Source organism: Littorina saxatilis, linkage group LG12, assembly GCF_037325665.1.
Source record: "Littorina saxatilis isolate snail1 linkage group LG12, US_GU_Lsax_2.0, whole genome shotgun sequence".
NCBI lineage: Eukaryota > Metazoa > Mollusca > Gastropoda > Littorinimorpha > Littorinidae > Littorina > Littorina saxatilis.
The window spans coordinates 78,077,236-78,103,910 of NC_090256.1; the positions used below are offsets into that span (position 1 = coordinate 78,077,236).

At 43.0% G+C, this 26,675-nt stretch overlaps 1 protein-coding gene across 4 annotated transcripts; it reads left to right on the top strand.

Annotated features, from left to right (window-relative positions):
* Positions 1-24,787, top strand: LOC138982842 (retinol dehydrogenase 16-like). Of its 4 annotated transcripts, none has more exons than XM_070356210.1 (5): positions 1-313; positions 7,715-8,110; positions 8,658-8,916; positions 9,199-9,365; positions 24,200-24,787. In XM_070356210.1, the coding sequence occupies exons 2-5, from the start codon at positions 7,783-7,785 to the stop codon at positions 24,424-24,426; spliced, it is 981 nt and encodes a 326-aa protein (XP_070212311.1). In that variant the 5' UTR covers positions 1-313; positions 7,715-7,782; the 3' UTR covers positions 24,427-24,787. The 4 variants fall into 4 exon arrangements, with proteins under 4 accessions (XP_070212311.1, XP_070212312.1, XP_070212310.1 ...); XM_070356211.1 differs by having other exon boundaries at positions 7,720-8,110; XM_070356209.1 differs by lacking the exon at positions 1-313 and adding an exon at positions 4,164-4,434 and having other exon boundaries at positions 7,720-8,110.
* The last annotated feature ends 1,888 nt before the right edge of the window (positions 24,788-26,675 follow it).

Here is a 26,675-nt window from a genome sequence, read left to right on the forward strand (position 1 = left end):
TCTCATTCGTTTGTTGTTTTGTCCCGTGTGAGTATGTGAACTTGCCCAGAAGGCGTACAGAAAGAGCAAACTGACAGTTCTTCTGTGAGTGGTTTTTCTACACATGCGCGAGACTGCGGAGAGAAACACATTCTCTGAATGATTTCATGCACCTGGCGCAGACGGACGATGGAGGAGCCTGCATAGCTATACAGACTGTTTGATAACGTGTTTGAGAGCAGATGTGGTACATCAAACTATTAGGACGTCCAGAACAGTCACAGATAATCTGAAGAAATGGACAACTCGTCAATGACGTTGCAAGCAAAGAGAGGTACGTTTGTCCTGTTTATCAGTGGTGCGGACAATACAATTACAGCAAAGTGCAATTACACAATTCGTAGGTTGGACTTGACTGCATACGCCGGCGCATATCAACGATTTAGATATGCACCGATGTATGCCTTGATATCGCGACGTAATCAGTACCACAACAAGTCGCGTAAGGCGAAAATATAACATTTAGTCAAGTAGCTGTCGAACTCACAGAATGAAACTGAACGCAATGCCATTTTTCAGCAAGACCGTATACTCGTAGCATCGTCAGTCCACCGCTCATGGCAAAGGCAGTGAAATTGACAAGAAGAGCGGGGTAGTAGTTGCGCTAAGAAGGATAGCACGCTTTTCTGTACCTCTCTTTGTTTTAACTTTCTGAGCGTGTTTTTAATCCAAACATATCATATCTATATGTTTTTGGAATCAGGAACCGACAAGGAATAAGATGAAAGTGTTTTTAAATTGATTTCGACAATTTAATTTTGATAATAATTTTTATATATTTAATTTTCAGAGCTTGTTTTTAATCCAAATATAACATATTTATATGTTTTTGGAATCAGAAAATGATGGAGGATAAGATGAACGTAAATTTGGATCTTTTTATAAATTTTTATTTTTTTTTACAATTTTCAGATTTTTAATGACCAAAGTCATTAATTAATTTTTAAGCCACCAAGCTGAAATGCAATACCGAAGTCCGGGCTTCGTCGAAGATTACTTGACCAAAATTTCAACCAATTTGGTTGAAAAATGAGGGCGTGACAGTGCCGCCTCAACTTTCACGAAAAGCCGGATATGACGTCATCAAAGACATTTATCAAAAAAAAGAAAAAAACGTTCGGGGATTTCATACCCAGGAACTCTCATGTCAAATTTCATAAAGATCGGTCCAGTAGTTTAGTCTGAATCGCTCTACACACACACACAGACAGACAGACAGACAGACAGACAGACACACACACACACATACACCACGACCCTCGTCTCGATTCCCCCCTCTATGTTAAAACATTTAGTCAAAACTTGACTAAATGTAAAAAAGACAAATTACCAGAACGAACAGAAACATATGGGATTTTATTAATAATTCAGATATTGTAGTTGCAGGCCTAAGCTACCAGTCGTGGTGGGTGACATGAATGTTCATTTGATTCTGAGCCCGCACAAAAACTATTAAAAAAAATAATTAAGAAAATCAAAACAAAATGTATGTTGGTTGATGAAAAAATATTTTGCACGTTCAGTCAGAATTACTGCATTTTGATAACCTCCCCCTCCCCCCGCTCTCTCTCTCTCTCTCTCTTTCTCTCTCTCTCTGTGTCTCTCTGTCTCTCTCTCTCGCTGTCTCTGTCTCTCTCTCTCTCCGTGTCTCTCTGTGTCTCTCTCTCTGTCTGTCTCTGTCTCTGTCTCTGTCTCTGTCTCTGTCTCTCTCTCTCTCTCTCTCTCTCTCTTAGATTGGCTATAAGGTGCCTGAAGTACTCAGTCAATTTTGTAATGAGAAACTTTTGCCATCTGACTCGTTTGATATACCTGTAATCACGGTCGTTGAAGTTGGTGCACTAATTTCTAAACTAAATAACAAAAAGACAATGGACACAAACAATCTTAATTCACAAATTGTAAAAATGTCACTTCCTTATATTGTAAACAGTTTAACCCATGTATACAATCTCTCTATCAGGAAGAATGCCTTCCCATCAGTGTTTAAAACGGCTAAAGTTATTCCAATACCAAAGTCAAAAGACACCGATAGCCTTGACAACTACAGACCGATATCTATTCTCTCTATACTGTCTAAACCCTGGAAAAGCATATACACACCCATATATCTCCTTAAATATGTTGTAGAAAACAATATTTTTCATCCTTATCAATCAGGTTTTCGTCCTAAACATTCCTGTCATACTGCCCTTACCCGGCTCTGTGATACCTGGCTAAAAGCAATAAACAATCGTGATATGGTTGAAGCGGTATTCCTTGATCTCAGGAAAGCATTTGACTTAGTTGATCACGCTATTTTGTTAGACAAATTACTTATTTACCTGCAAAATATCTCATCTGTGTCCTGTTTTACATCATGTCTGTCAGATAGGAAACAAGCAGTCTACCTAAACGGTTCATATTCATCACAAGGCACTGTAAAATGTGGAGTCCCACAAGGTTCTATCCTTGGTCCCTTACTGTTTGGACTATACATTAATGATTTACCATTACACCTCAAACAAGAAAATGGCAAATGCTGTACTTGATCTTTTTGCGGATGACTCAACACTTCACAGCAGTAATACAGATATAAATCTCATAAGAAAAGTACTCCAAGAAAGTATAGCAAATATTAATGATTGGTGTAAATTTTGTAACAGAATGGCACTGCATACAAAGAAAACAAAAAGCATGTTAATAACCACAAGACAAAAACACCAGCGACAGCCTCTGAGCCTTGATCTTATGCATGGTACAGTTAGCATTGCTCAAGTCCATCAACACCGTGTGCTTGGAGTTGTAATTGATGATGAACTTAACTGGCGCTCTCACATTGATACAGTTTATAAACGAGTTTCTAGGAACCTTTTCTTCCTTAACAAGCTCTGGTGCGTTGTTTCTGTGGATGCCCTCAAAATGTTTTCCACGCACACTGTCTCTCTCACATTTGCTATGCTTCTACTTTCTGGTGCAATGCCAGTGATGTTCATATAAAGAAAATAAACACACTTCACAAGAGAGGTGTACATATATTAAACCGAGATCCGGGCCAATATGACTACTCAAAAATACACTCAACTGAACATTCTTCCGCTACAACAACAACTCTTTTTAAATGCTAGTGTTTTCATGTTCAAAATGTACAACCATGAAACACCTTCATACATCCAAGACCTGTTACAGCGTCCTCCTGGTAGAGCGAGGCTTTTAAGATGTGATGCAGTAACAGTTATGATTTTCAAGTGCAGGGAGAGAAATATTTTTGACAAAGATATTTTCGAATTTTTTTTTTAAAAGACGAAAGGGTTTGACATGTTTTACAGTACACTGGAAGTAAATTCCACACAAGCGATCCCCATAGTAGGATAAACTAGAGTTAAATACAAATCAATGCGTGGGAGCGGTAGCGTATATTAATCATCATTTTATTAATCCATGAACCACGTTATTATAGCAAGTGTTTTTGTTAGTTTTAACCTGATTACAAATTCTTAGTTAATTAGTTATTCGTTTGGTTGTTTAAAACATGTTATATAAATATATAAATGTAATAGTAGGGCCTATAATGTCACGTATGTCTAAAATGGACACGTTGGAAGATTAGGAATCGCCTAAAACCTTTATCCCTTTGTATTAAACTTTTGAATCTGAATCTGAATCTGAATCTCTCTCTCTCTCTTTGACAGTCTGTCTCTAGTGGTGTTGGGCTGTAGTTTGGGTGCGCTAACATACATAAATACGGTGCGTGTACCCGTCAGCCACCAATATGTGTGTGTGTGTGTGTCAGTCACGGTATGTGTGTGTGTGTGTGTGTGTGTGTGTGCGTGGTGTGTGTGTGCGTGGTGTGTGTATGTGCGTGTGTGCATGCAGGGTGTGTGTGTGTGTGTGTGTGTGTGTGTGTGTGTGTGTGTCAGTGTGTGTGCGCGCGAGCATCCGTCCACGTCGCGCTTGTGTCAGTCTCCACTCAATCGTTGACAGCGCATGTCAACATAACCCATTGTGGCATAAAAAGTTAATGTAAATGTGTCACACAGATGAGGTCATTACAATGCATACAGTGACCATCAAAGTGGGACATCGCGCATTGCAGAACAGAAATTAGATTTGTGCAAGCCGGCAAAACCGGAAAGCACTATCACTCAGTGTATGCCACGTATACTGGTATAGGCACTGTGACAAGCGCCTGTGAGTCTGACAGCCTTGAATGAAACGTTGCTTTGTTGGGTGCAGACAAACTGCGGGTATCCTGTTTGGCCGCAGTGTATCACGGTTTTTCCCCTTGTAACTGACCCCATACCCGGCCTGATACTCTGTTTTCAATGTGTTGTCTGGACAGCAGACTGACCAGCTGATCGTCGAAACTCAGCTTGTCCTTGGACAGAAATGCTGCAAGCTGACAAGCGCTTTTTGCAAGTAAGTCAGTCGAACGTGCATATCATGAATCTTTCCGAGTAAGTGCAGTCGTCTGATGTGGCCATATTGCAAATCAACCTAGGAAGTGATAATAGTTTAAAACATGTATCAGTAGATACCCGGCAAATTCCTTTTCGTGTTAACTGGACGTTTTTCAACATGGATACACTACTCCGGCCAACCAGCAGTCTGCATACAGAGCAGGTCTTTTTTTGCTGAATTAATATATTTACTGATGACAATCTGCGAAATTAACTCAAAACAAAATCCCAGGATTCACAGCCGGGGAAGCGGTTCATGATTTGTGCCGTATATGTCCAACTGAAAGGATGTAGGTTTTCTCATATTTAAAAGCTTGGACATGTACAGTATCTGATTGTGTTAATGGGATATGGTTGTGTGAATGATCGCTTGATAAGGAAAATAGATATCTTTAGGTTACGTCGCAATGAATCACTCAGGGGAAATAACCACCCGACTGCCTAAAGCACGACCGTTTCAATGTTGTGGTAGTTGCAAACAACGAATGCCGTCCTGCATTGCCGTTTCTGTGGCGCACAGCAAGGCTCCAACAGTTTAATTTGTATACAACTGCATGCAGTGTGACTGTGTAGCATCGAGATCGAACTAACACTGAAGCTGTTTAGTGAAGTTTTTGTGAGAAAATGTAAAGCCGTCTGACTAGCGGTATATATATGTATATATTTTATTTTGTGTTTGGCAGTTGTTCTCACGTTAAGCCTAATAAAAGCAAATAAGCTTTGATAAACATTCAGCAAAAAATAAATACTGAAAATTCCGCCTAATATGGACCAGTGAAGAGGCCATCAGGAATCACTTTTTTTTTAAAATCCTATATTTACTTCAAAATAACATGCTAGGCCCTACAACTCAGCGTACGAGTCAGAATTATTCAAATACGAATCAGATGTATTTGTTTCAGTTCGATGATAACATTATTTGACTTGAAGCACAACAAGAAACTAAAGGAACCAATGAAAAACGGAGAGAAAATAAATGCTATTATCAACTTTTTTAAGGAAGGTTCCCAATGAATGACAGAAACCAGTCATTATCTTTTCGTTTTTTCTGCTTGTTGAAGGTGGTCCATATCAGGGGACACACACATACTTTGAGATTTTGCTATTTATTATGTTTTTGTTTGCGACAGAACGACGGGACCAACAATGGTATAATGTTACAATTACAGCCCTGGCTTGCTTTTATTACCCAATATTGACGGACTGTGTGATGATATCTTCTGCTATGGTCTGTTGAGACAGTGATAGCAAAATCGAGACCGGAGGTCGAGATTTTCATATCACTGTCGAAACAGACCAATAGCAGAAGATATTATCACACAGTCCGTCAATGTTAGATAATGATATTGCTATTTCTCTGGACATTTTATCATGTTATCTATTAGTAACCCGGTCGTCGTTCAATGGTACTGTATATCTTTATTGCGAGCATTTCAGATAATACTGAACGTTACGTCCACTAATATCGATATCGTTATCCATTACGAGATCATATTTAGATACTGACGGGACATTAGGTCAAATATTCGTTACTGCAAAACTTCCCGTGAAAACTATCAAACCGCGACTGGGAAACTTTTGAAACAAGAGCTTTTTATATTTTTTATATTTTGTTAATTTTATGTCTATTGTGTTCACATGAAAAGGGCGGTAACAACGTATCGCTAAAGAGTACGTGTACTTTTATTGCCCATGTGTGTCGTGTGAAGGTGTGTGTGTGTGTGTGTGTGTGTGTGTGTGTTTGTGGGTGTTCGGGTGTGTGTGTGCGCACACACACACACACACACACACACACACAAATCAACAAAAAGCACTCTAAACAAGACAATTGGTTGATTCAAATCAACAGGGGTCTAAGCTGTGTAACAATAAAAGAAACGGTTATGTACGGACTCCATAATTTTGTATTTGGGTTACAAAACTTACATGTGTTGCAGAGTATTTAAAACGGCGGTATTACTGTATATACTGTACTTATTTTTTTATTTCTTATTTTCTTTAATTCTGAGCACATTTTTACTGTAAACATGACATATGTATATGTTTTTGAAATCAGGAGAAATTGAGGAATACGATGCAATTATTTTTAAATCTGCCAGTGAAAATTCGATTTTAATGACAAATTTAATGAGCAGACTAATTAACTAATTAATACGCTGCCGAGCTGAAATTCAATCCCATAGTCTGGACTTTGTCGAAGATTACTTGACCAAAATTTCAATTCATTTGATTAAAAAATGAGGGCGTGACAGTGCGGCCTCAACGTTCACAAAAAGCCGGATATCTTCTTCTTCGTCTTCTTCATCGTTCATGGGTTTAGACTCCAACGTTCACTCATGGTTTTAGCACGAGTGGATTTTTACGTGTATGACCGTTTTTACCCCGCCATTCAGGCAGCATACGCCGATTTCGGGGGAGGCATGCTGGGTATTTTCGTGTTTCTATAACCCACCGAACTCTGACATGGATTACAGGATCTTTTCCGTGCGCACTTGGTCTTGTGCTTGCGTGTACACACGAAGGGGGTTAAGTCACTAGCAGGTCTGCACATAAGTTGACCTGGGAGATCGGAAAAATCTCCACTCTTAACCCACCAGGCGGCAGCGACCGGGATTCGAACTCACGACCTCCCGATTAGGAGGCCGACGTCTTACCACTGCGCCACTTCGCCCGTCTAAAAGCCGGATATGACGTCATCAAAGATATTTATCGAAAACATGAAAAAAACATCTGGGGATATTATACTCAGGAACTCTCCTGTTAAATTTCATGAAGATCGGTCGAGTAGTTTTCTCTGAATCGATGTATACACATACACACACATTACGACCCTCGTCTCGATTCTCCGTCTATGTTAAAACATTTAGTCAAAACTTGACTAAATGTAAAAACACATCAGATCATCATGACCTGATTCCTTGATTCCAACTCAAAGGTATCATTGCCATCAAGGCCTATGAGAGACAATGGCAATGACAATGACAATTGTAAGTAAAAAGTGTTATACATCTTCTTTTATTCTTTTCAGTTTTGCAAATCCCACTCATATTTCTTGCTACAAATGGGTTATGGGAGGAACCCGCCTCATTTTGTTCTACTTTTGAGGCGGCTCAAACAGGACGTACTAACTACCTAACTTACTTTTTTAAAAATGTCAGTGACTAACTTACTTTTTAAAATGTTCATTTTTACGCGTATGGTGATTATTCACTAACTCTTCTTTTTTCTCCTCCAATAAGGGCAGTTTATCCATTGACGCGCTATTCTTGCGCACACCACTGAACAGATTCCAACACTCCGTGACGTCATGTGGACTCTGTTGCTGATTGGTGCTATTTTGCTTGTGGTGGCGGTTAAGGCTTTCCATTGGCTGCAAGCACGCGCCACCATCCCCTCCCTCCACACTCGCTATGTGTTGATCACTGGATGTGACTCAGGCTTCGGAAGGCGTCTCGCCCAGCGATTGGATAACATGGGATGTCACGTGTTCGCGGCCTGCCTGACGTCATCCAGCGTGACGGAACTGTCGGGTGAGTCGTCAGAGCGCCTGAAGGCCCTGCAGATGGACGTGACCAAAGACGAAGACATCGAGAGGGCACTGAGAGAGGTAGAGGCAGCTCTTCCTGAAAATAAGGGTGAGAGATAAATTGATGGTGAACTGATTGACAGCGTGATAATTTGTCACAAAAATGTTTGTGTGAGTGTGTGTGTGTGTGTGTGTAAGTGTGTGTGTGTGTGTGTGTGTGTGTGTGTGTGTAGGTGTGTGTGTGTGTGTGTGTGTGTATGTGTAAGTGTGTGTGTAAGTGTGTGTGTAAGTGTGTGTAAGTGTGTGTGTGTGTGTGTGTGTGTGTGTGTGTGTGTGTGTGTGTGTGTGTGTGTGCCGGGTTGCCAGTGGGCGTCCGCACATCACATAACCTGTGAGACTTTATTTGTAGTTTGCGAAACAAAGTGTAATTCTCGAATAATTTGGCAACAACATTTCGTGCCTGTAAATGGTACGTGTAGGCGAGGTGGTTGGAGCTTTAAACGACCAGAGAATAGAACTTTTGATAAAGGCTAAAGTATAGGCCTTTGTGTATACTGTTTGATAAAAATACCATTCCGGCGAAGAAAATTCACATAATTTATGAGCACAGTTTTCATTGAAGGATTGTTAGCTTGTATTTTCCGAATCTTCATCAGGGCTGTGGGCAATCGTTAACAACGCGGGCATCTTCGGAGCATCTGGGGTGGCGGAAATGATGACCCGTAAGGACTTCCTGGCACCTCTGGAGGTCAACCTGCTTGGCATGACCCAGGTGACCCGGATGTTCTTGCCCCTGGTGCGGCGAGAGCGAGGTCGGGTGGTGAACACGACCAGTGTTGTGGGCAGGTTTGCACTAAGCCCCGCCCCCTATGTGGCCTCAAAGTTCGCCGCCGCCGGCTACACTGATATGCTCAGGTAAGGAAATATTAGAGTTTAGTGAACAATAAAACACACAGGAGGGAAAACAACACCAAAAAGAAAGAAACAAACACAAAGCGAAAACAAGTCGTAAAAGCGGCGAAATCCCACCATTCAGTCAGTCGTTATTTTCACAAAATTAAAAACAAATTAAGAAATTAGGAGAAAGGGTGAAGAATAAGGTAGCTACATGAAGGAAGTGGAGGATTAGGGGTAGAGAATAAAAGGTACACAGGGAACTGACAAACGGCCATTAGAACAGCACTTTTACCTTTGCAGACGCGAGCTGCTTCGCCATCCAATCAGCGTGCACTCCATACAACCAGGAGCCTTTGCCGCGACTAACCTCTTCGACACAGAAAACATACGGAAATCAGTGACACGAGTCTTCCAGGCCACCCCGCCGCACGTGCAGCAAGTCTATGGGCATGACTTTGTTGAGAAATGTGAGTAATCGATCTGGTTGTAGAAAGTACTGCCTAAAAACCAAAGTTCGTTCTCTGATGATCTTGTCTGTCTGACTCTGAGCCAATGAGTGTGTGTGTGTGTGTGTGTGTGTCAGTGTGTGTGTGTGTGTGTGTGTGTCAGTGTGTGTGTGTGTGTGCCAGTGTCAGTGTGAGTGTATCAGTGTGTGTCAATGTGCGTGCCAGCGTTCGTGCGTATGCGTGTGCGTGCATGCGTATGCGTGTATGCGTACGTGTCAACACGCGGCCCTGGAACCAGGCTGATCATCAGTAGTAGGGAAGAGGTATGCCTCATCCCCCATTTGTTTGCGCAGCTGCGCAGCCGCGCAGCCGTATTTTAATAGAAGGTTATAGGTTAAGGTGCCTGTGTTTAAGTAGTGATAAGGAGATATTGCGCATAAACGGTTTATTGCGTTTTATATTTTGTCATGTGATTTCATGTGCCTGTACCTGTTGCTCGGTACTAATGACCACTCCAGCTGGGTTAATGACAGGATTACTGCTTCCCAGCAGTAATTGACCCTCCCTCTGTGTTTTCACGGGCTTGGGACCGTTTTGACAAGGTATGTCAAAGCCACATTGGGGGTTTTTGGGATTAAACAATACGAGCATTATTTACAGAAGCAAAACATGTCTTATCAAATTTATTTACAAAAACGACAAAGTTGTTTGGCATTGGAATGTTAACCATATCACAGGCGGCGGTATCACAGTCAAAAAAAGAAAGAGACCCATTAGAGGGGTATCACAGTCAAAAAAGAAAGAGACCCGTTAGACGGGTGTAGGCAGGGTTGAAACCCCGTCAGAAGCGATCACACGCTTGATGTAGAAAAACGAGAGTGACTTTCTGGTTTGGGAATAGGTGAACATAGACTTTCCGTCTGTCTTGAAACCAGTGTTTGTACCACCACCACTTTCTTGCGTTAGAAGCACCTGTTGGTAAGACTCTTTTGTCAGTTTGTTTTGGTTTTTGTTCAAACCTTTTGAACTAAATTTACTTCCACTGTCCCCCTCACAAAAGTAGGTTTTAGAACACAGACCAATAAACGCATTTCCTTGGTATTCGGTTTTAAAGAGACCGGGTGTTCGTTTGTCATAGTGGACACGCGCTGTACAGGCCTGACAGAGAGTCGGGTCCCATGGGGCGTTAGCTAAACGGGTGTTTTGGAAGGCTGCCTCGTGTTGGTCACAGGCTTGTGCAGGGAACCATTGGTTATACACTTGGTAAAACTGCTCTCGTAGTTCAGGACGAACTACCTCTTCTAACGTTGAAGCGCTAAGCGCCATGTATAGAGAATCTGTATCCATTTCCAAAAGCTGGTAGTCGGCTCTGGACACAAACTTATCTAGAAAATCAAAATGAAACTCCAACATGCGTAGTTTAGCGTACTGGTAAACAAAGTAACCAATCTGAGAGGGAAGTGACCAGTTGATTTTTTTTTTAGCCATCTCTACTTCAGTGACAGAATCTGTTACTTCTGTTAGTTTTTGAAAACGACCATTGTTGATCAGTTTTGAGGCCTCATCAGACAAAACGTAATGAATATCACGATGGTTGGCCACGTTAGTTAAGGTTTTCCCGTAGGCTGAGTTACCGAGCAGTTTGAAAGTTTCAGCTAAGATAGCTTTTGATGGGTCTTGGTCCCCTGCTCGTCTTGCGTTTGAAACGCTGTCACCAAACTGACGGAAACAGGTTTTGGGTTGATACTCCACGATCAGCGTGATGTTTTTAACAACCAACCCGTGCTGCACGTACCAAAACAAGAGGGGTGTGGCTAGCAGAATTTGTTCACCGTGGTAACTCCCAACAAGTGTGCGGCGTGGTTGAGATAAGAGCTTGTGTTTTTCAGCGTAGTCTTTCATAAAATCCCCGATCTGTTCTCGGCTGACAGACTCATTTTTGAAAATAGGCTGCATTTCACTGAAATGTTCTTTTAGATGATCAGGTACATAAATATCACACTGTACCAACCCGAACAAAGTTTTGTTTTGCACCGCGTCTAAGACAGTTTGATCTGTGATGGTAGAAGGATGCCGGAAGGGTTTAAGTGTCGGAAAACGACCTTGTAGAAAAGTCTGAATGGAGGTGTTTTGTTTTTTGTCTGCGTGCCATTCACACTCCCATTTTTCGACGACAGTCACACCCACTTCCTCACGTAGGTATTTGGTGATGTTGGTTGTATGTTCTCTGAGTTCAACTAGTGTTTTTCCGGTGACAGGGTTAGACGTTTTACCGGCGGTCACAGAACAGTCATGCCCGTGGAACAAACATCCGTGAAACTGATAGCAAATTTGATTTGTGGCATCCCAACCATCAACTCTAATCTTTTTTCGACCAAGGGCCTTCTCTTTCGCGTTAAACTTATGTTGGAGATGGATCTGTTTTGATGCCATGACCCACTCCAACCATTCCCGAGCTAGCTGACCGTAGGGATCTGTTTTTTCCGCTTTAAAAGCGTTTTCTTTTCTACGAATGACAGGGTGCTCTGTGGGCATGTCTTGCATGAGTGCAGCTAAATACAGCGCATTTGCATCAAATCCCTGAACAGACTGTACCGGTTTGTCCTGATTACCACGAATGTATGTTTTGTCTTTTTCGTGGTATCTGTGAAAGACAATAGACGGACCCCCGACAATGTTCTTTCGCAAAAGTGCGTGAACGTCTTTTTGTTTTTCGTTAAAAAGTGAAAAGTAGGTATCTGAAGACAACGTGTCAAACAGATACTTCAGTGTCACACCGGGGACAGAAATACCGTCTTTCAGCAAATCAACTCGCAGACTAGCGTACATACTAATCTGATGCTGCAAAGCAACCAGAAACGGCCCTGTGTCTAGGTTGTTGTACCACACCAAAAAATCCTTCAAAGTCATCATTTTGTTTTCAGTCCACACACGCTGACAAAAAGCGTACTCTGTATCAGAAATATTTGAGTTTTTGAGCTTACTAAAAAAAGCTGCATGGGGTGGGAGTTCTCTTTCATCTAGTGTACTTAGACTAGTGACGTATTCATAGCAGAAAAAACCCTTTTGCTCTTCGACACCGAACGCCTTGAGGTACTTGGAATAACTAAAACCTGGCGCAAGAAAATTGTTGATGTCGAGAAACCGAAGTTTGTCTGTACAAAGACACATATACTGGTTGTTTCGTTTAACAACAAACTTGAAAGGGGGTCTTTTAGGGGCCTTCTTTTTTCCCTCTGTTTTGACTTCTTTGTCTTCTTCTTCTTCTTCTTCTTCTTCTTCTTCTTCTTCTTCTTCTTCTTCTTCTTCTTCTTCTTCTTCACCCACGGTATCAAAACCATCTGGTTCAAAAACAGGGTCTGTTTGACTGTCGTCTTTTGGAAGATCGTTATGGGCTGTTTTGTCTTTGACAAACTTTTCAATGAGAAAAGGTTTGATCACATTCAGATCGTAGCGGGAAGAATTGAAACCTACGACAGGCAGTTCTTGTAAATACTCATATAATTTCTGTCTGAGTCTTTCTACGGGGATGTTGAGGTTATCTGTTTCTTGTTGTTGTGTCTCTTCGATCTCAGTCAACTGGTCAAACACATCTTTAAATTCTTCACAAAGAAGAGCGCAGGAGGCCTCGGAGATACGTTCTAGGTAGTTAACCATGTTGTTCACTAGTTCTTGAGGGTCACCTTTACTCACAAAACAGGTTGGTTCTGTGAAATGGGGAACATTACTGCATACAGAAACAGAAAGAGGAATATGTTTTGCTGTATACTGTGTACAGTTTGACTCAGCTGATTTTGTCTGTGGCAAGTTATCTGTGTCAAAAAACACCTCAAAATCAAAAGTCGCTCTGTAGGGAAAAACAAAATCTGTGGCTACCTGAACACCGTGGTTTTGTAACTGTTGAAAAATGTTTTGGGGTGGTGAGTAAACCCCGCCTTTCAACGTTTCTTTTGAACCCTCACCCTGACAAGTCTGTTCATGTCGATTCATTTTAAACAAAGACGACCAGAGTTTCCCGCATTTGGAACAAGCCAAAGCATGACCGAGTTTATCAATGTCTAAAATGTACATGAAATGGTCTTTGTAACGCAAGAGGCGCATAACGCCAGAATGTTTGTAAGCGCTACGACGCAGAGGAACAAGACAGACGGGTGTTTGGCTCTCATCAAACTCAAACACATCTATGTTCACCTTAAACTCAGATTCAATCGACTCAAGTTGAAACAAAGTGACCCCCGGAAAGTGGACAGGGGGGAAATGTCCGGCCCACTGTTTGAACAAGGTTTTTGTGGGTTTTTGCAAAGAATGAAGCGAGGCTCCTTTGTACAAAGCAAGACAGCGAAAGAGACACAGACCATCAGTATAAGGAAAATGATGATGCTCATCTTTTTGGAGTTTGTGCAAGAACGGTGTGTTTGTGATGTAGTCAGGTAGACTACCACAGGCACATCCGATAGGAAAGTCAGACAAAGGCGTGACATAGAAACTGGAAGACATGATGCTGTGAACAGAATACCGAGAGTTTGGGCGTTCGAGTCTAACTTGTTCTAGAATGTCACGGTCACTGATTTCATCGAGAAAAGAAAGAAAGTCCTGCTTTGAGTTGATCAGGCGCGGTCGTTGTAAGACAGAGTGGTTATTGACTGAGGCATGAAAGAAAGACAAGTCACCCGACTCTTTGTTTTTGAGAAGAAAAGAGTGAGAAAAATTGATTTTGAAGCGCTTGTTTTGTTCATGGAACAGATCAAGAAGCGACTCGTCCCAATCAGGGAAATCAGAACAAGGGTTCCAGAGAATGGTATAGGTTGACTGAAGTTTACCAGGCCGCTTATGTGTTTTAACAGAATTCCAATGCTTTTCGTACATTTGTCTTTCTTCAGAAGGTAACTTTTTGATTTTTTCTTTTTCTAGTGCTCGTTTGTTTAATCCCTTTTTGGGGGAAGGGGCTTCCTGTGAAGACGAACTTTTTCTTTTGGACCCAGCGACTGTCGGCGCTGGTGGTGGAGGTGTCCGACTCGCAACATCTTGGCAGTTTTTGTTTGAGTTTTCATGACGAGCAAGGCCGTGTTTTCTGCTAAACGACTTGCCGCACATAGCACAGAGAAAAGGTCTGGCTTTGTTATGGGCTTCGTTAACATGAGCGTTAAGGTTTTTGGTCTGTGTAAAAACCTGTCCACAGTGCGGGCATTGGTTACGCTGCAATAAAAAAACAAACTATGTCTGAACTACAAAAAAAAAAAAAACAATATAAAAAAAATCTTACATAAAAAACATTTATTTTTCTAAAAAGCTATGTCTGAGAAAAAAAAGTAACACTCTACCTTTTATATTTTTTTTTATCTTTACAAAAACAAAATCAACTTACCAAAACTGTTGAGGCTGGTTGTGGCGTTGAGTCAGCGTCACTGCTGCTGCTGCTGTTGGTCGCCATAGTTTTTTTGTTCACCACCACCCACTTGTAAAGTCGAAGAGACACTCAAGAGTTAGCCCCAGAAGAAGCTTATTTATACCCCTCTTTGCCCGCATCACCGCCGTATTCTAACTACGCGTTTCTATTTTTAGGTGCTGACCAATCAACAAGTTCTAACATGTTTAGGTCTTGCGTCTCTGTGGTGCAATAACTCAGGCGTAAGCACCCAATGACCCCCTCTGGAGGTTTACCGGAGAGGGGGCTCCGCGAAGCGCAGGGATACCGTTTAATTTCCTTACTCTGACACCCCCCCTGACAGGGCACCAAACTACATAGCTATTAAAGAGAGAGGGCTCCGCGAAGCGCAGAGAAAGTGTGAATGTGTGTGTGTGTGTGTGTGTGTGTGTGTGTGTGTGTGTGTGTGTGTGTGTGTGTGTGTGTGTGTGAGTTAGTTTTGAATATAAAATTTAAAGTAGATGTTTGGTTTTTTTAAATTAATAAATAAAGATAAGGATAGGATCTTAGTTTAGTATGTGAAAATGGATCCAAGGTGGAAACATCCTTTTACCTGTGTGATTGCCGGTCCCACAGGGAGTGGGAAGACTCATTTTGTCAAACAATATTTGAATCACTTACAAGATATGATGACACCCCCTCCAGAGGAATTGATTTGGTGTTATGGGGCGTGGCAGTCTGGTTACAATGAGATGAGACATGTGACGTTTGTGGAGGGTTTACCCGACGTGGAACAGTGGACAGGGGTCAAAAGGCGACTGGTCATCATTGATGATTTGATGAGTGAGACAAACGACAAGGTCACACAACTATTCACCAAAGAAAGTCATCATCGGAATCTGAGTGTAATGTATATTGTACAGAACCTGTTCGGAAAAAACAAAGAGCAGAGGACGATCAGTTTGAACAGTCACTACCTGGTGGTGTTTAAAAACCCACGGGATGCTTCACAGATCAACCATCTGGCCAAGCAGATGTACCCTGGGAAGCTAAAGTATGTCCAAGAGGCATTTAAAAATGCGACTTCTATGCCTCACGGTTATTTGCTGTTTGACTTGCGACAAGAGACACCCGATCATCTTCGTCTGAGAACAAAACTTTTCCCACCAGAGCACCCTGTAGTGTACCTTCAAAAATAACCATGTCTACACGCCTGAAGAGAAATGTACCCATGTTGCGATTGTTGTGTGGGGCTAAGCCTGCCGTGATTAAGGCCGTATTGAAAGGAGCTTCTCCAGATTTGATCCATGCGTTGTGCGAGTGCTCCCTGAACATCTTAAAAGGCCATGTGCAGCTGACGCCCGCACAGAAGAAACGGTTGTCTCGACACAAACAGAACCTACGGGTCTTAGCCAAAAAAACAACATCTGTCAAACATCGAAAGCAAATCCTGCAGAAAGGCGGTTTTCTTCAGGCTCTTTTGAACCCTGTGCTAGGTATTGTATCTGGCTTGCTCGGGACCCTGGGTCTCTGATGCGATGGAGCATACCAAAAAGATGATTTTGATTGAGCCACGTGTGTTGGACTCTTTGCGGGACTCTGCAGGTGGACCTCCAGTACCTGATGCCACCTCACAAAGTTTGAAGGACATGGATCAAGTGATGCGGGGTATTTTAGACAAGAAGGATGTGGACAAACATGAAAAAGCAGACTCCTACCAACAAGTCTTGTGGCGGTTTCTTAAGCGTGTTGAAGAATATAAAAACAAACCTCTTGGAAGAGTGGAGATAGCACAACCCTCAAAACAACCTTTGACAGAACTAAATGAGGTCGAGAAACCTCAGGACCTAGCTAGGGTAGAAAAACGAGTGTTGGAGAGTGTGCCGAAAACCTTGAAGAAGAAGGCTCAGTTGCTTTTGGATATAACCAAGGACAGTTCTGACATCAAGTGGAATGATCAAGGGCAGCTCGTGTACCAGGGACAGACAGTAGAAGGAACCAACATGGCTGATCTGGTGAATGATGCTCTTCGTTACCGTAAAAATGCACCTGATCCTCAAGGGTGGGAAGTGTTTGCAAAAGGTTTAAAAGCGGTTAATGCCCCTCGTGAACTCATTGGTCACACAGGGCGATGGGAGTGGATGCACAGCGAGGGTGGTGATAGAGGAAGACCACCCACCAGGACAAAAAGAAGAAGAAGAAGAATTGTGACTCCTTCCTCAGCATCTCCTTCTGCAGAAAGAGTATCATTTCCTTCTCCATCGCCCAAGAAGAAGACGTGGCTATCTTATTCTTGAGCAGAATGCCAGTGAAAAAGAAAAAAGTCGCTGAGAAGCTGCGACGTCGATATTATGAAAGTCAACTCCCTGGAAGTTTGGGTGGAGTGGAGGCTTTGAGAAGAACCACCAGACAAGAACAAAAACAAGTTGAAAAGTGGTTGACTTTTCAAGACACCTATACACTACACAAACCTGTGCGGCGAAAGTTTACTCGTCGTCGTATTATCGTGGGTGGCATAGATCATCAGTGGCAAGCAGATTTGATTGATGTTAGAGCGCTGAGAAAAGACAATGACGGGTTTACCTACCTACTCACATGTATTGATGTGCTGAGCAAACACGCGTGGGTGGTGCCTTTGAAGGACAAAACAGGGGCCTCTCTGGTGACAGCCTTCAAAAGCATTTTTGTCCGAGGTCGTCAACCCCTGAGACTACAAACAGATAAGGGTAGCGAATTTAAAAACAAGGTGTTCCAGGATTTTTTGGACAAAACAAAAGTACACTTTTTTGTGACAGAAAATGATGACATTAAAGCCTCAATGGCGGAGCGCTTCAACCGTACCTTGAAAGACAAACTGTGGAGGTATTTCACCAGAACAAGTTCAGTGAGGTATGTGGAAGTCTTGGCTAAGCTGGTGCGTGGTTACAATCATTCCTACCACCGCAGTATTAAGAAAGCTCCTGCTGACGTAACCATCGCTAATCAGGAGGAAGTGTGGCAACGGTTGTATGGTGGTCCAACTCTCTCCAAACCACCTAAACTGAATATAGGAGACCGTGTGCGAATCAGCAAGACGAGAAGAGTCTTTAAAAAAGGTTATATGCCTTCTTGGACAGAGGAACTCTTTACCATCAGTCAAGTCAAGACAACCACACCCGTGACCTATGTGCTGAAAGATGATCACGGAGAAGAACTGTTGGGGACTTTTTATGAACAGGAACTGCAGAAAGTGGGGGAGAAAGAAATATACCGCATTGAAGCTGTTTTGGAACAACGCCCTGGAAAAGGCAAACAGAAAGAGTATTTAGTCAAATGGCTCGGCTATGACCCGTCATTCAATTCTTGGATTCCACAGACGGCACTGACCCCCTACACGGACTAGCTTCAGTGGTTCTGATGGAGGAAACTCAGAAGATTAATACGCCTCTGGATGAACCAGACAGTGTTGTTAAGCGACCAAGAACATCCAAGCTGTGGCGTGTATTTGGACGTCGTGTCCCTCGGAGCGAGATTGTCTTCCTTTGTCAGATGCTCCTTATTTATGTGGTGATTGGAGTGTCTCTGTTCAATCTGACAACCGGTCGCGGACCGGATAACTTGTGGGTGGCCCTACTGGGAAGTTGTCTCGGCTACGTGCTTCCTAATCCTTCCATTGATCCACCCTTGGTACAGTAACAACGTCTTCACTCATCATGTTCTACCTGACACTCCCCAGCAACAGCTCCTTGCAGCACTACCCTGACAACAACGCGAGTCACTACTACACAAAACTACCTCAAACAATTGACCTGGGCACCGACTACGAGTGTGGGTTGGCTGAGATTCAGTTTAACAACTCGTATGTAAATGTGGAAAAAGACACGTGTCAGTTTCGAATTTGTGTCCCATTAGGTGTTGTTATTTCTTGTGATACTCTAGTTTTACCAGAGGGGTTGTATGATTCACCTGCTTTTTTTATAGACTCACTAAACCAGCTCTTGGTTGATGTAAGTCTTACGCACTATGTAAGGTTTTATTACACCAAAGCAGCAAAAAAAGTACGTGTTAAATTACTCAAAAATATCTCGCTGTGGATGAGCCCCGAGTTGATGAGAATTTTGAAAACAGATGTCACCCAACAAAGCATCATAGGCCCTGGTCACTTTGACGGTAAAGCTATGATGGACTTACATCAAGATTTTCACGCAATATACGTGTACTGCGATTTGGTGCGCGAAAGAGTGGTCGGAGACACATTAGTCCCATTGTTGCGGACGGTGCCGATTAAAAAGAAGACTGAAGAAGTCGTTCATCATATATTTGAAAAACCCCATTACATGCCACTGACTCGTTGTCAGTTCAACACGGTGGAAATGCTTTTAACAACGGACACGGGAAAACCTATCGCATTTGAGCAAGGGAAGACGGTCGTGACGCTTCATTTTCGTCGTAGACGCACCGACCATTTGTAAAAGATGGTTCGTCTAACCCCTTTCCAGGGCAGTGGAAAACTCTATGAAGATTATTACTGCAGCCAGGTCGGCCACGGTCTCCCCGTGTTTGTAGGAGGAAGAAACTACAGAGGTCATGGCATTGGCAATCTCTTAGGGGGTATTGGTCGAGCCCTTGTACCTCTTTTGAGAAGTGGTGGAAAAGCTCTGCTGAAAGAGGGGGCTAGGACAGGTATGCAGGTGGCTCAGGATGTACTGTCTGGGCGTAGTGTTAAGTCGTCACTCCAGCAGAGAGCTAGCAATGCAGGGAAGCGCTTGTTTCACCAAGCCGTGGGTCGAGTGACAGGCACAACAGCCGCGCCACCTGGAGAACCTGCAAGGAAACGTATAAAATCATCTACACCACACCGCCAAGGTCAGACTGGGAGGCAGAAGAAGAAGAGAAGGAGGGCGACAGCAGCCGATATTTTTGGATAAGCATCATGGCGCTTGCCCACCCTCAGTCATGTGAAAGTGTACATACTGGACTGGATTTGTTTTCTGTACCCCCAACACAGACAGCTGTGCAGGAGGGAATGTTTGTAGAGTATCATCCTCTAGCTACTCTGGCCCCAGGAGCCCCTATTGAGTTTGCCATCAGTGGTGCCACATCCGAGTACCTGGATCTAAGCAACACGTATCTCCATGTGCGAGCTAAAATCACCAAAGCAGACGGAACAAACTTGGAGGCTGACTCCCCTGTGGCTCCTGTCAACTACTGGTTGCACAGCCTGTTTTCCCAGGTGGATATCAGTCTCAATGATACCTTGGTGACCAATTCAGAGAACACCTACCCCTACCGTGCCTACATTGAAGCCACCCTCAACTATGGACGAGAAGCCAAGAAAAGTCACCTCACCAGTGCCATGTATTACCGAGATAGCTCCAACCACCTGGATGATACAGCAGGGGATGACAACTGGGGTTTGAAGGTACGGCGTGAGCAAACCATGCGGAGCAGAGAGGCAGACATGATGGGGCGACTTCATGCTGACATCATGCACCAGGAACGCTACATGATGAACGGCGTGGACGTGAAGATCAGACTCATTCCTTCCAAGAACATCTTCCACCTGATGTCTCCTGACCCCTTTCAGGGTTTCCGCAGTGTCATTACACATGCCTCCCTGTTTGTTCGCAAAGTCAAGTTGAACCCTGCTGTGAGCCTCGCTCACGCCAAAGCACTGGAAAAAGGCACGGCCAAGTATCCTTTGAAAAGGGTCGTGGTAAAGACTTTCTCCATTCCCACAGGCAACCACAGTGCTGTGCAGGACAACTTGTTTCTGAGTCAGACACCCAACCGCCTGGTGATTGGCTTGGTGGACAGCGCTGCTTTCAACGGACAAGCCTCACGCAATCCCTACCACTTCAAGACACAAGGATTGTCCTTTCTCAGCCTGTACCTAGACGGGAAACAGATTCCCGGCAAACCCCTGACACCGAACTTTGAACAACACCAGTATGTGAGGTCATTCTTCAGTCTCATGACGTCTACGGGTGTCGCCAACAAAGATGCGGGATCTTACATGGAGCTGCGTGATTTTGAACTGGGGTATGCTATCTACAGTTTTGACCTGAGTCCCAGTCTTCTGGATGGAGATCAGTTTGAACTGGTGAAAAGCGGTGCCCTGCGTCTGGAGCTGAAGTTCAACCAAGCCCTTCCAGCGCCTGTGATGGTGATTGTGTATGGTGAAATGGACAGCATGATCGAGATTGATCGCTCTCGCCAGGTCCTGACTGATTTTGCACTATGAACAGCAAAGACATTAGCCGAGTGTTGGGGAGAGACATTCATACCCGACGTGTGTTTCGAGGTGTGTTTCCCAGAGACAGACTCCCACGACAGGTGAATACGCGACGCCCAAGCGCTTTTGTCATCAATACAGATCGCAGTACAGGACCGGGGGAACACTGGGTGTGTGTCTGGTTTGATGGCCTGGGACAAGCGGAATATTTTGATAGTTTTGGTTTACCACCCGTGCACCCCGCCATTGAAAACTTTATGCTGAAACACAGTTCAGCCCACGTGTACAACCCACGTCTTTTGCAAGACTTGACGAGTTCAGCCTGTGGCTTGTATGTATTGTACTATGTTTTGATGAAAAGCCGCGGAGCCAGTTTATTTCGAACGCTTCGTGTGTTTTCTCCCAACAGACTTTGGAGTAATGATCGAAGAGTATGGTTTTTGGTCCAACAGCTAAGAAGAAACTGAGGTCGCGTGCATCGTCTTTTGTTTAGGTCTGTAAACTGTTTTATTTCTTTTATTGGGTGTGTTTTGTGTGTGTATGTGTCTATATAAGAAGAAGGGGCGGAATCATCACCACCACTTTCATCTCGTACCCACCAAAGTAGAGAGAGGGTTAGAAGAGTGCTAGTAAGAAAAGAGAGGTACACAAAACAAAAAAAGTCATGCTGGAGACGGCCAGTCCCTCTTTAGAGCAGATGTTGGAAGAATTGGAGGCTGGTATTCTCAAAGTTAAAGATCACCTGCGAAACAGTTTGTTCTTGATGTTTGTTAGTGAGTTAAAACGCGATGTTTGCAAACGCCTTGAAGAAAAAAAGAGAGAAGAAAAAGACTATTCAACACGGTGGACTGTTGACGCCATTAGAACCGTCGCAGATAAAATCTGGGAACACCTAAATCGAGACAAAATTCTTAGTCGTTGGAATGTAGCATTACCCAAGACACATCCAGACGGGGTCTCCTGGTGGTGTTTGCGAGTTGTTGTGTGGAAGTGGACAGAAACGACAGCGTTTCGAAAAAGGGTTATCACTCATGTGACTGAACAACTGCTCTGTGAGTGATGCAACAGAGTGAAAAACGACATAGCATCCCACGTGACCTTAGGCTAACCCAGTGTGGACCCGTTAAAACCAGAATAATCAAGATGTACATGAACCACGAGTGTGTATATAAGACAGGCCGGATGTAAAAAGACCACTACAGAGGATTTTTGCGGAGTCGATCATGTCTTCAGGGACCATGAAGCAGCCACCACAGCCGGCTACACGCTACCCGCTAGGTGGAAGCCTTTTTGCCTCAGTAAAAACGTGGAGAGGGGATGTAAAAATCCATATTCGCCACTATGCTGTTCCTACCCGCACCAAAGGTGGGCGTGTTGTCCCCACCCAAAGAGGAGTCACCCTGGACTTGAAAAAGTTTCAGAAACTGCTTAGAGTGCAGAAAAAACTCAAAGAAGACTTCCACCAACAGGTATCTTCTCTGTCACCCACAGAGGAGAAGCAGGAGAAAAAACATCCGAAAAATCACACAGAGTATCCGCCGTCAGACTACTACTGTTCAACACCATCAACCACAGCCACGGCTTCGACACAAAGCGAGGAATACCCTCAGCAGCTACAGCGACCCCTGTATTCCACATGTCCAGCTTACTGTCCTGTCACAACCGTAAATCCTCTTCCTGTGACACCAAGAAGTGGTTATGAAGTTGACAACTAATCCGGGGACCACCTCGTTCCTTTAAATTGACAATCATGATTTGGATTTTTTTGTTTTGTTTAATGTATGTGTATGCAAAATGTTAATTTTTTTTAAATATTTTTAATATTCAAAAGACTGCTGTCACTTTTATAATAAAATGATCATATTGGAAAAGTTAATAACTATGTGTCTGTATAACTCTTGAATGCTACCGTGAGCAGTTTTATGTATTGTTTTGTTACTCTTTACGTCTGACTTTTTTACCTTCTTGTTTGGAAGTACTTGTGTAAACGCGCGCGCATGTGTGTGTGTGTGTATGTGTGTGTGTGTATGTGTGTGTGTGTGTGTGTGTGCGTGTGTGTGTGATCGGAGGTGTGTGTGATCGGAGGTGTGTGTGTGTGTGTGTGTGTGTTTGCACTTACATTTTATTCCCACCACACATATAATCCTACCTCTTACATAGTCTATCAACAACAAAATTAAAAAAAATTAAACAGTGTGTGATCGGAAGTGTGTGTGTGTGTGTGTGTGTGTGTGTGTGTGTGTGTGTGTGTGTGTTTGCACTTACATTTTATTCCCACCACACATATAACCCTACCTCTTACATAGTCTATCAACAACAAAATTTAAAAAAATTAAACACCGCAACAACGAAGAAAATAAATATCAAAAACAAAATAATACCTATCTTATCTGGTGTACCTATCAAAACCTTGTATGTAGAACAACCGTTTCTATTTTTAGTGCTGACCAATCAACAAGGTCTAACATGTTTAGGTCTTGCATCTCTGTGGTGCAATGCTCAGACGTGATCAGTCTCTAACCTAACATTATGTATGACTGACTGTAGAACAACTCGTGTTCGGTGTAAAATGTACCTCCGATGTTTATAACACCCACATAAAAAACAACAATCTGAGTCTACTTGTTAAAACTTTTGTTATATGTGTACATCAGCTCCCATCCCTCTCATCAGTCGAGCTAACTTCCACACCCACCCCACACCATTTGTCTAGCACTAATCTAAGCATTAAAACCTAATCAACCCTCGGGGTAGGCAAACCACCTCCTATTAAACTTCTCTAACCGCTGGCCACCTCTGGTGGTTTTATCGGCGAAGGGGCTCCGCAAAGAGTAGGGATACCATTTTTATTACCTTATCCTGACACCTCCCCTGACAGGGCACCAAACTACATAGCTATTAAAGAGAGAGGGCTCCGCGAAGCGCGGAGAAAATGGGAGGGGATTACTGTCAATAGAAAGGAGGCGGCTCAGTAACCCAGCCGCGTTAAGCACCAATAAAAAAAGGCCGGGGGGCAGTAATCCTGTCATTACCCCAGCTGGAGTGGTCATTAGTACCGAGCAACAGGTACAGGCACATGAAATCACATGACAAAATATAAAACGCAATAAACCGTTTATGCGCAATATCTCCTTATCACTACTTAAACACAGGCACCTTAACCTATAACCTTCTATCAAAATACGGCTGCGCGGCTGCGCAGCTGCGCAAATAAAAGGGGGATGAGGCATACCTTTTCCTTACTACTATCATCCGTCAATATCGGTCTTTTTGCAGCTATGGAAGCAATGGACATGACGTGCCGTTATTTGATGGACGCTAACCCGGAAGAGGTCGTAGATGCATACGTGCACGCGCTGACCTCCAAGCGACCTTCAACCACTTACACGGTGGGGAAGAACGGTAATTTCTTCTTCCGGCCAATGTGGATGATGCCGGAATGGCTGGCTGACTGGATCATCTCCTTCATGGTCACTCCTCCCGCGAATGAGTTCTCCTCATGAACGGCCTTTCGTTCTTGCCGGCTCGTGCTTTACAATACAGTGGAACCTCCGTGCGAAGACACCACCCACCCAACCTTCAAACTTCTTCCCCACCCAAGCCCTCCCCCTTTTAAGATCCAGGCTAGTTTATTTATTTTTTATTTTTTTTAATTTTTTTTTATTCATGACCTTTGTAAATTTACTTTCTAATTTCGGACCCTCTCCAAATCCAGACCTGATTTATTTGAGATTTTTGACAAGGCTTTTGAGGGGAGTTCTGTACCTTCCTTTCCATGTAAATCTTCTTGTAAAACACCATGTATCCGACTAGGTTTTACATGAGATAGGAGCATCCTTCCACTAGATTGCCGCATACCATAAATTAACAGTTTTGACTAAATGTTTTAACATAGAGGGGGAATCGAGACGAGGGTCGTGGTGTATGTGTGTGTGTGTGTGTGTGTGTGTGTCTGTGCGTGTGTGTGTGTGTGTAGAGCGATTCAGACCAAACTACTGGACCGATCTTTATGAAATTTTACATGAGAGTTCCTGTGTATGATATCCCCGAACATTTTTTTCTTTTTTTCGATAAATGTCTTTGATGACATCATATCCGGCTTTTTGTAAAAGTTGAGGCGGCACTGTCACACCCACATTTTTCAATCAAATTGATTGAAATTTTGATCAAGCAATCTTCGACGAAGGCCGGACTTCGGTATTGCATTTCAGCTTGGTGGCTTAAAAATTAATTAATGACTTTGGTCATTAAAAATCTGAAAATAGTAAAAAAAAATATTTTTTTTTTAAAACCGATCCAAATTTACATTCATCTTATTCATCATCATTTTCTGATTAAAAAAACATATACAATATGTTATATTTGGATTAAAAACAAGCTCTGAAAATTAAAAAAAATTAAAAATTATGATCAAAATTAAATTTTTGAAATCAATTTAAAAACACTTTCATCTTATTCCTTGTCGGTTCCTGATTCCAAAAACATATAGATATGATATGTTTGGATTAAAAACACGCTCAGAAAGTTAAAACGAAGAGAGGTACAGAAAAGCGTGATATCCTTCTTAGCGCAACTACTACCCCGCCCCTCTTGTCAATTTCACTGCCTTTGCCACGAGCGATGGACTGACGATGCTACGAGTACATGTATATGGTCTTGCTGAAAAATTGCATTGCGTTCAGTTTCATTCTGTGAGTTCGACAGCTTGACTAAATGTTGTATTTTCGCCTTACGCGACTTGTTTCTTTTTCTCTCTCCGGCGCTGAATTCCTTTCGTAACTTGGCACTTATCCGAATAGACCTTTTTGGAGCCTGAGGAGCTCTCGCGAGATATCATCACCACATGCTCAGTCTTTGTTTTATGCTTCGAATGTCGCGAGAGCTGAGTACATCGAGTTATCGCAGCAGGCTCTCGCGAGAGTCCGTCCCACACGCGTTTCTATGCTTCAAAGGTCGCGGAGTGCTTGCAAGAGTTTGGAATATCGAGAGGCCGGGGTCTATTCATGCAGATATCCGTATTCCGCAACAAAAAAAACCACACCTACCACTCTGCACAGGAAGAAGCCAAACATATAACAATGTCGACTTTGGTATCAGCGTGTCAAAGAGGAAGGATGTTTATCTCCCACAGACAAGCCAGAACATAAATTATCTCAAGTGGTGAACTTGATTACGAACGCGAAAAGGGGGGGGGGGGGGGGGGGGGGGGAGGGGGATCGAGGTACTGTTAACATTCACTGTGGCAGTGTGGAGAGTAAAGGGTTGCCTTCCAACATGTTTTTCACCAGCTGTGTGAAAGAAAATGCCTTTCCTCTTTGTTGAACGAATTTTGTCCTAAAACTTTACTTCCACCCATCTCAGTGCTGGCTGGGCCCATTCTGATAATCATCGGTCCACGCTATCGCTCATGTCTCTCTGACAGGATGTATAATTACTACGCGGAGTATAGGGAAAGAATCGGAGCTAAAAGCCGAAATCTATCAAAACAAGGATACAGAGTTATCTCCCATATGTTTTTCGCTAATGTTTCTGACAAAAGACAAAAGTGATTGCAGAATGACCGACTTCGACAGTGATCTCCGTTCTGTTCTTCACAGTTATGATAAAGACATCGTTCTGAGGTCAAAACAAGTCGACATTTTGAGACTGCTGTGGGAAGGAGACCATGATACTGTTGCATCACTCCCAACTGGTTACGGAAAAAGTATCGTCTGCTCCGTAGCCATTTTGTTATGATCACGTGACAAAGTTG

Excerpts from the sequence above, each read along its gene's own strand:
- LOC138982842 (XM_070356210.1), top strand. The coding sequence starts at position 7,783 with ATGTGGACTCTGTTGCTGATTGGTGCTATTTTGCTTGTGGTGGCGGTT. Across the intron at positions 8,111-8,657 it reads AGCTCTTCCTGAAAATAAGG|GGCTGTGGGCAATCGTTAAC; the intron begins GTGAGAGATAAA and ends AATCTTCATCAG. Across the intron at positions 8,917-9,198 it reads GGCTACACTGATATGCTCAG|ACGCGAGCTGCTTCGCCATC; the intron begins GTAAGGAAATAT and ends TTACCTTTGCAG.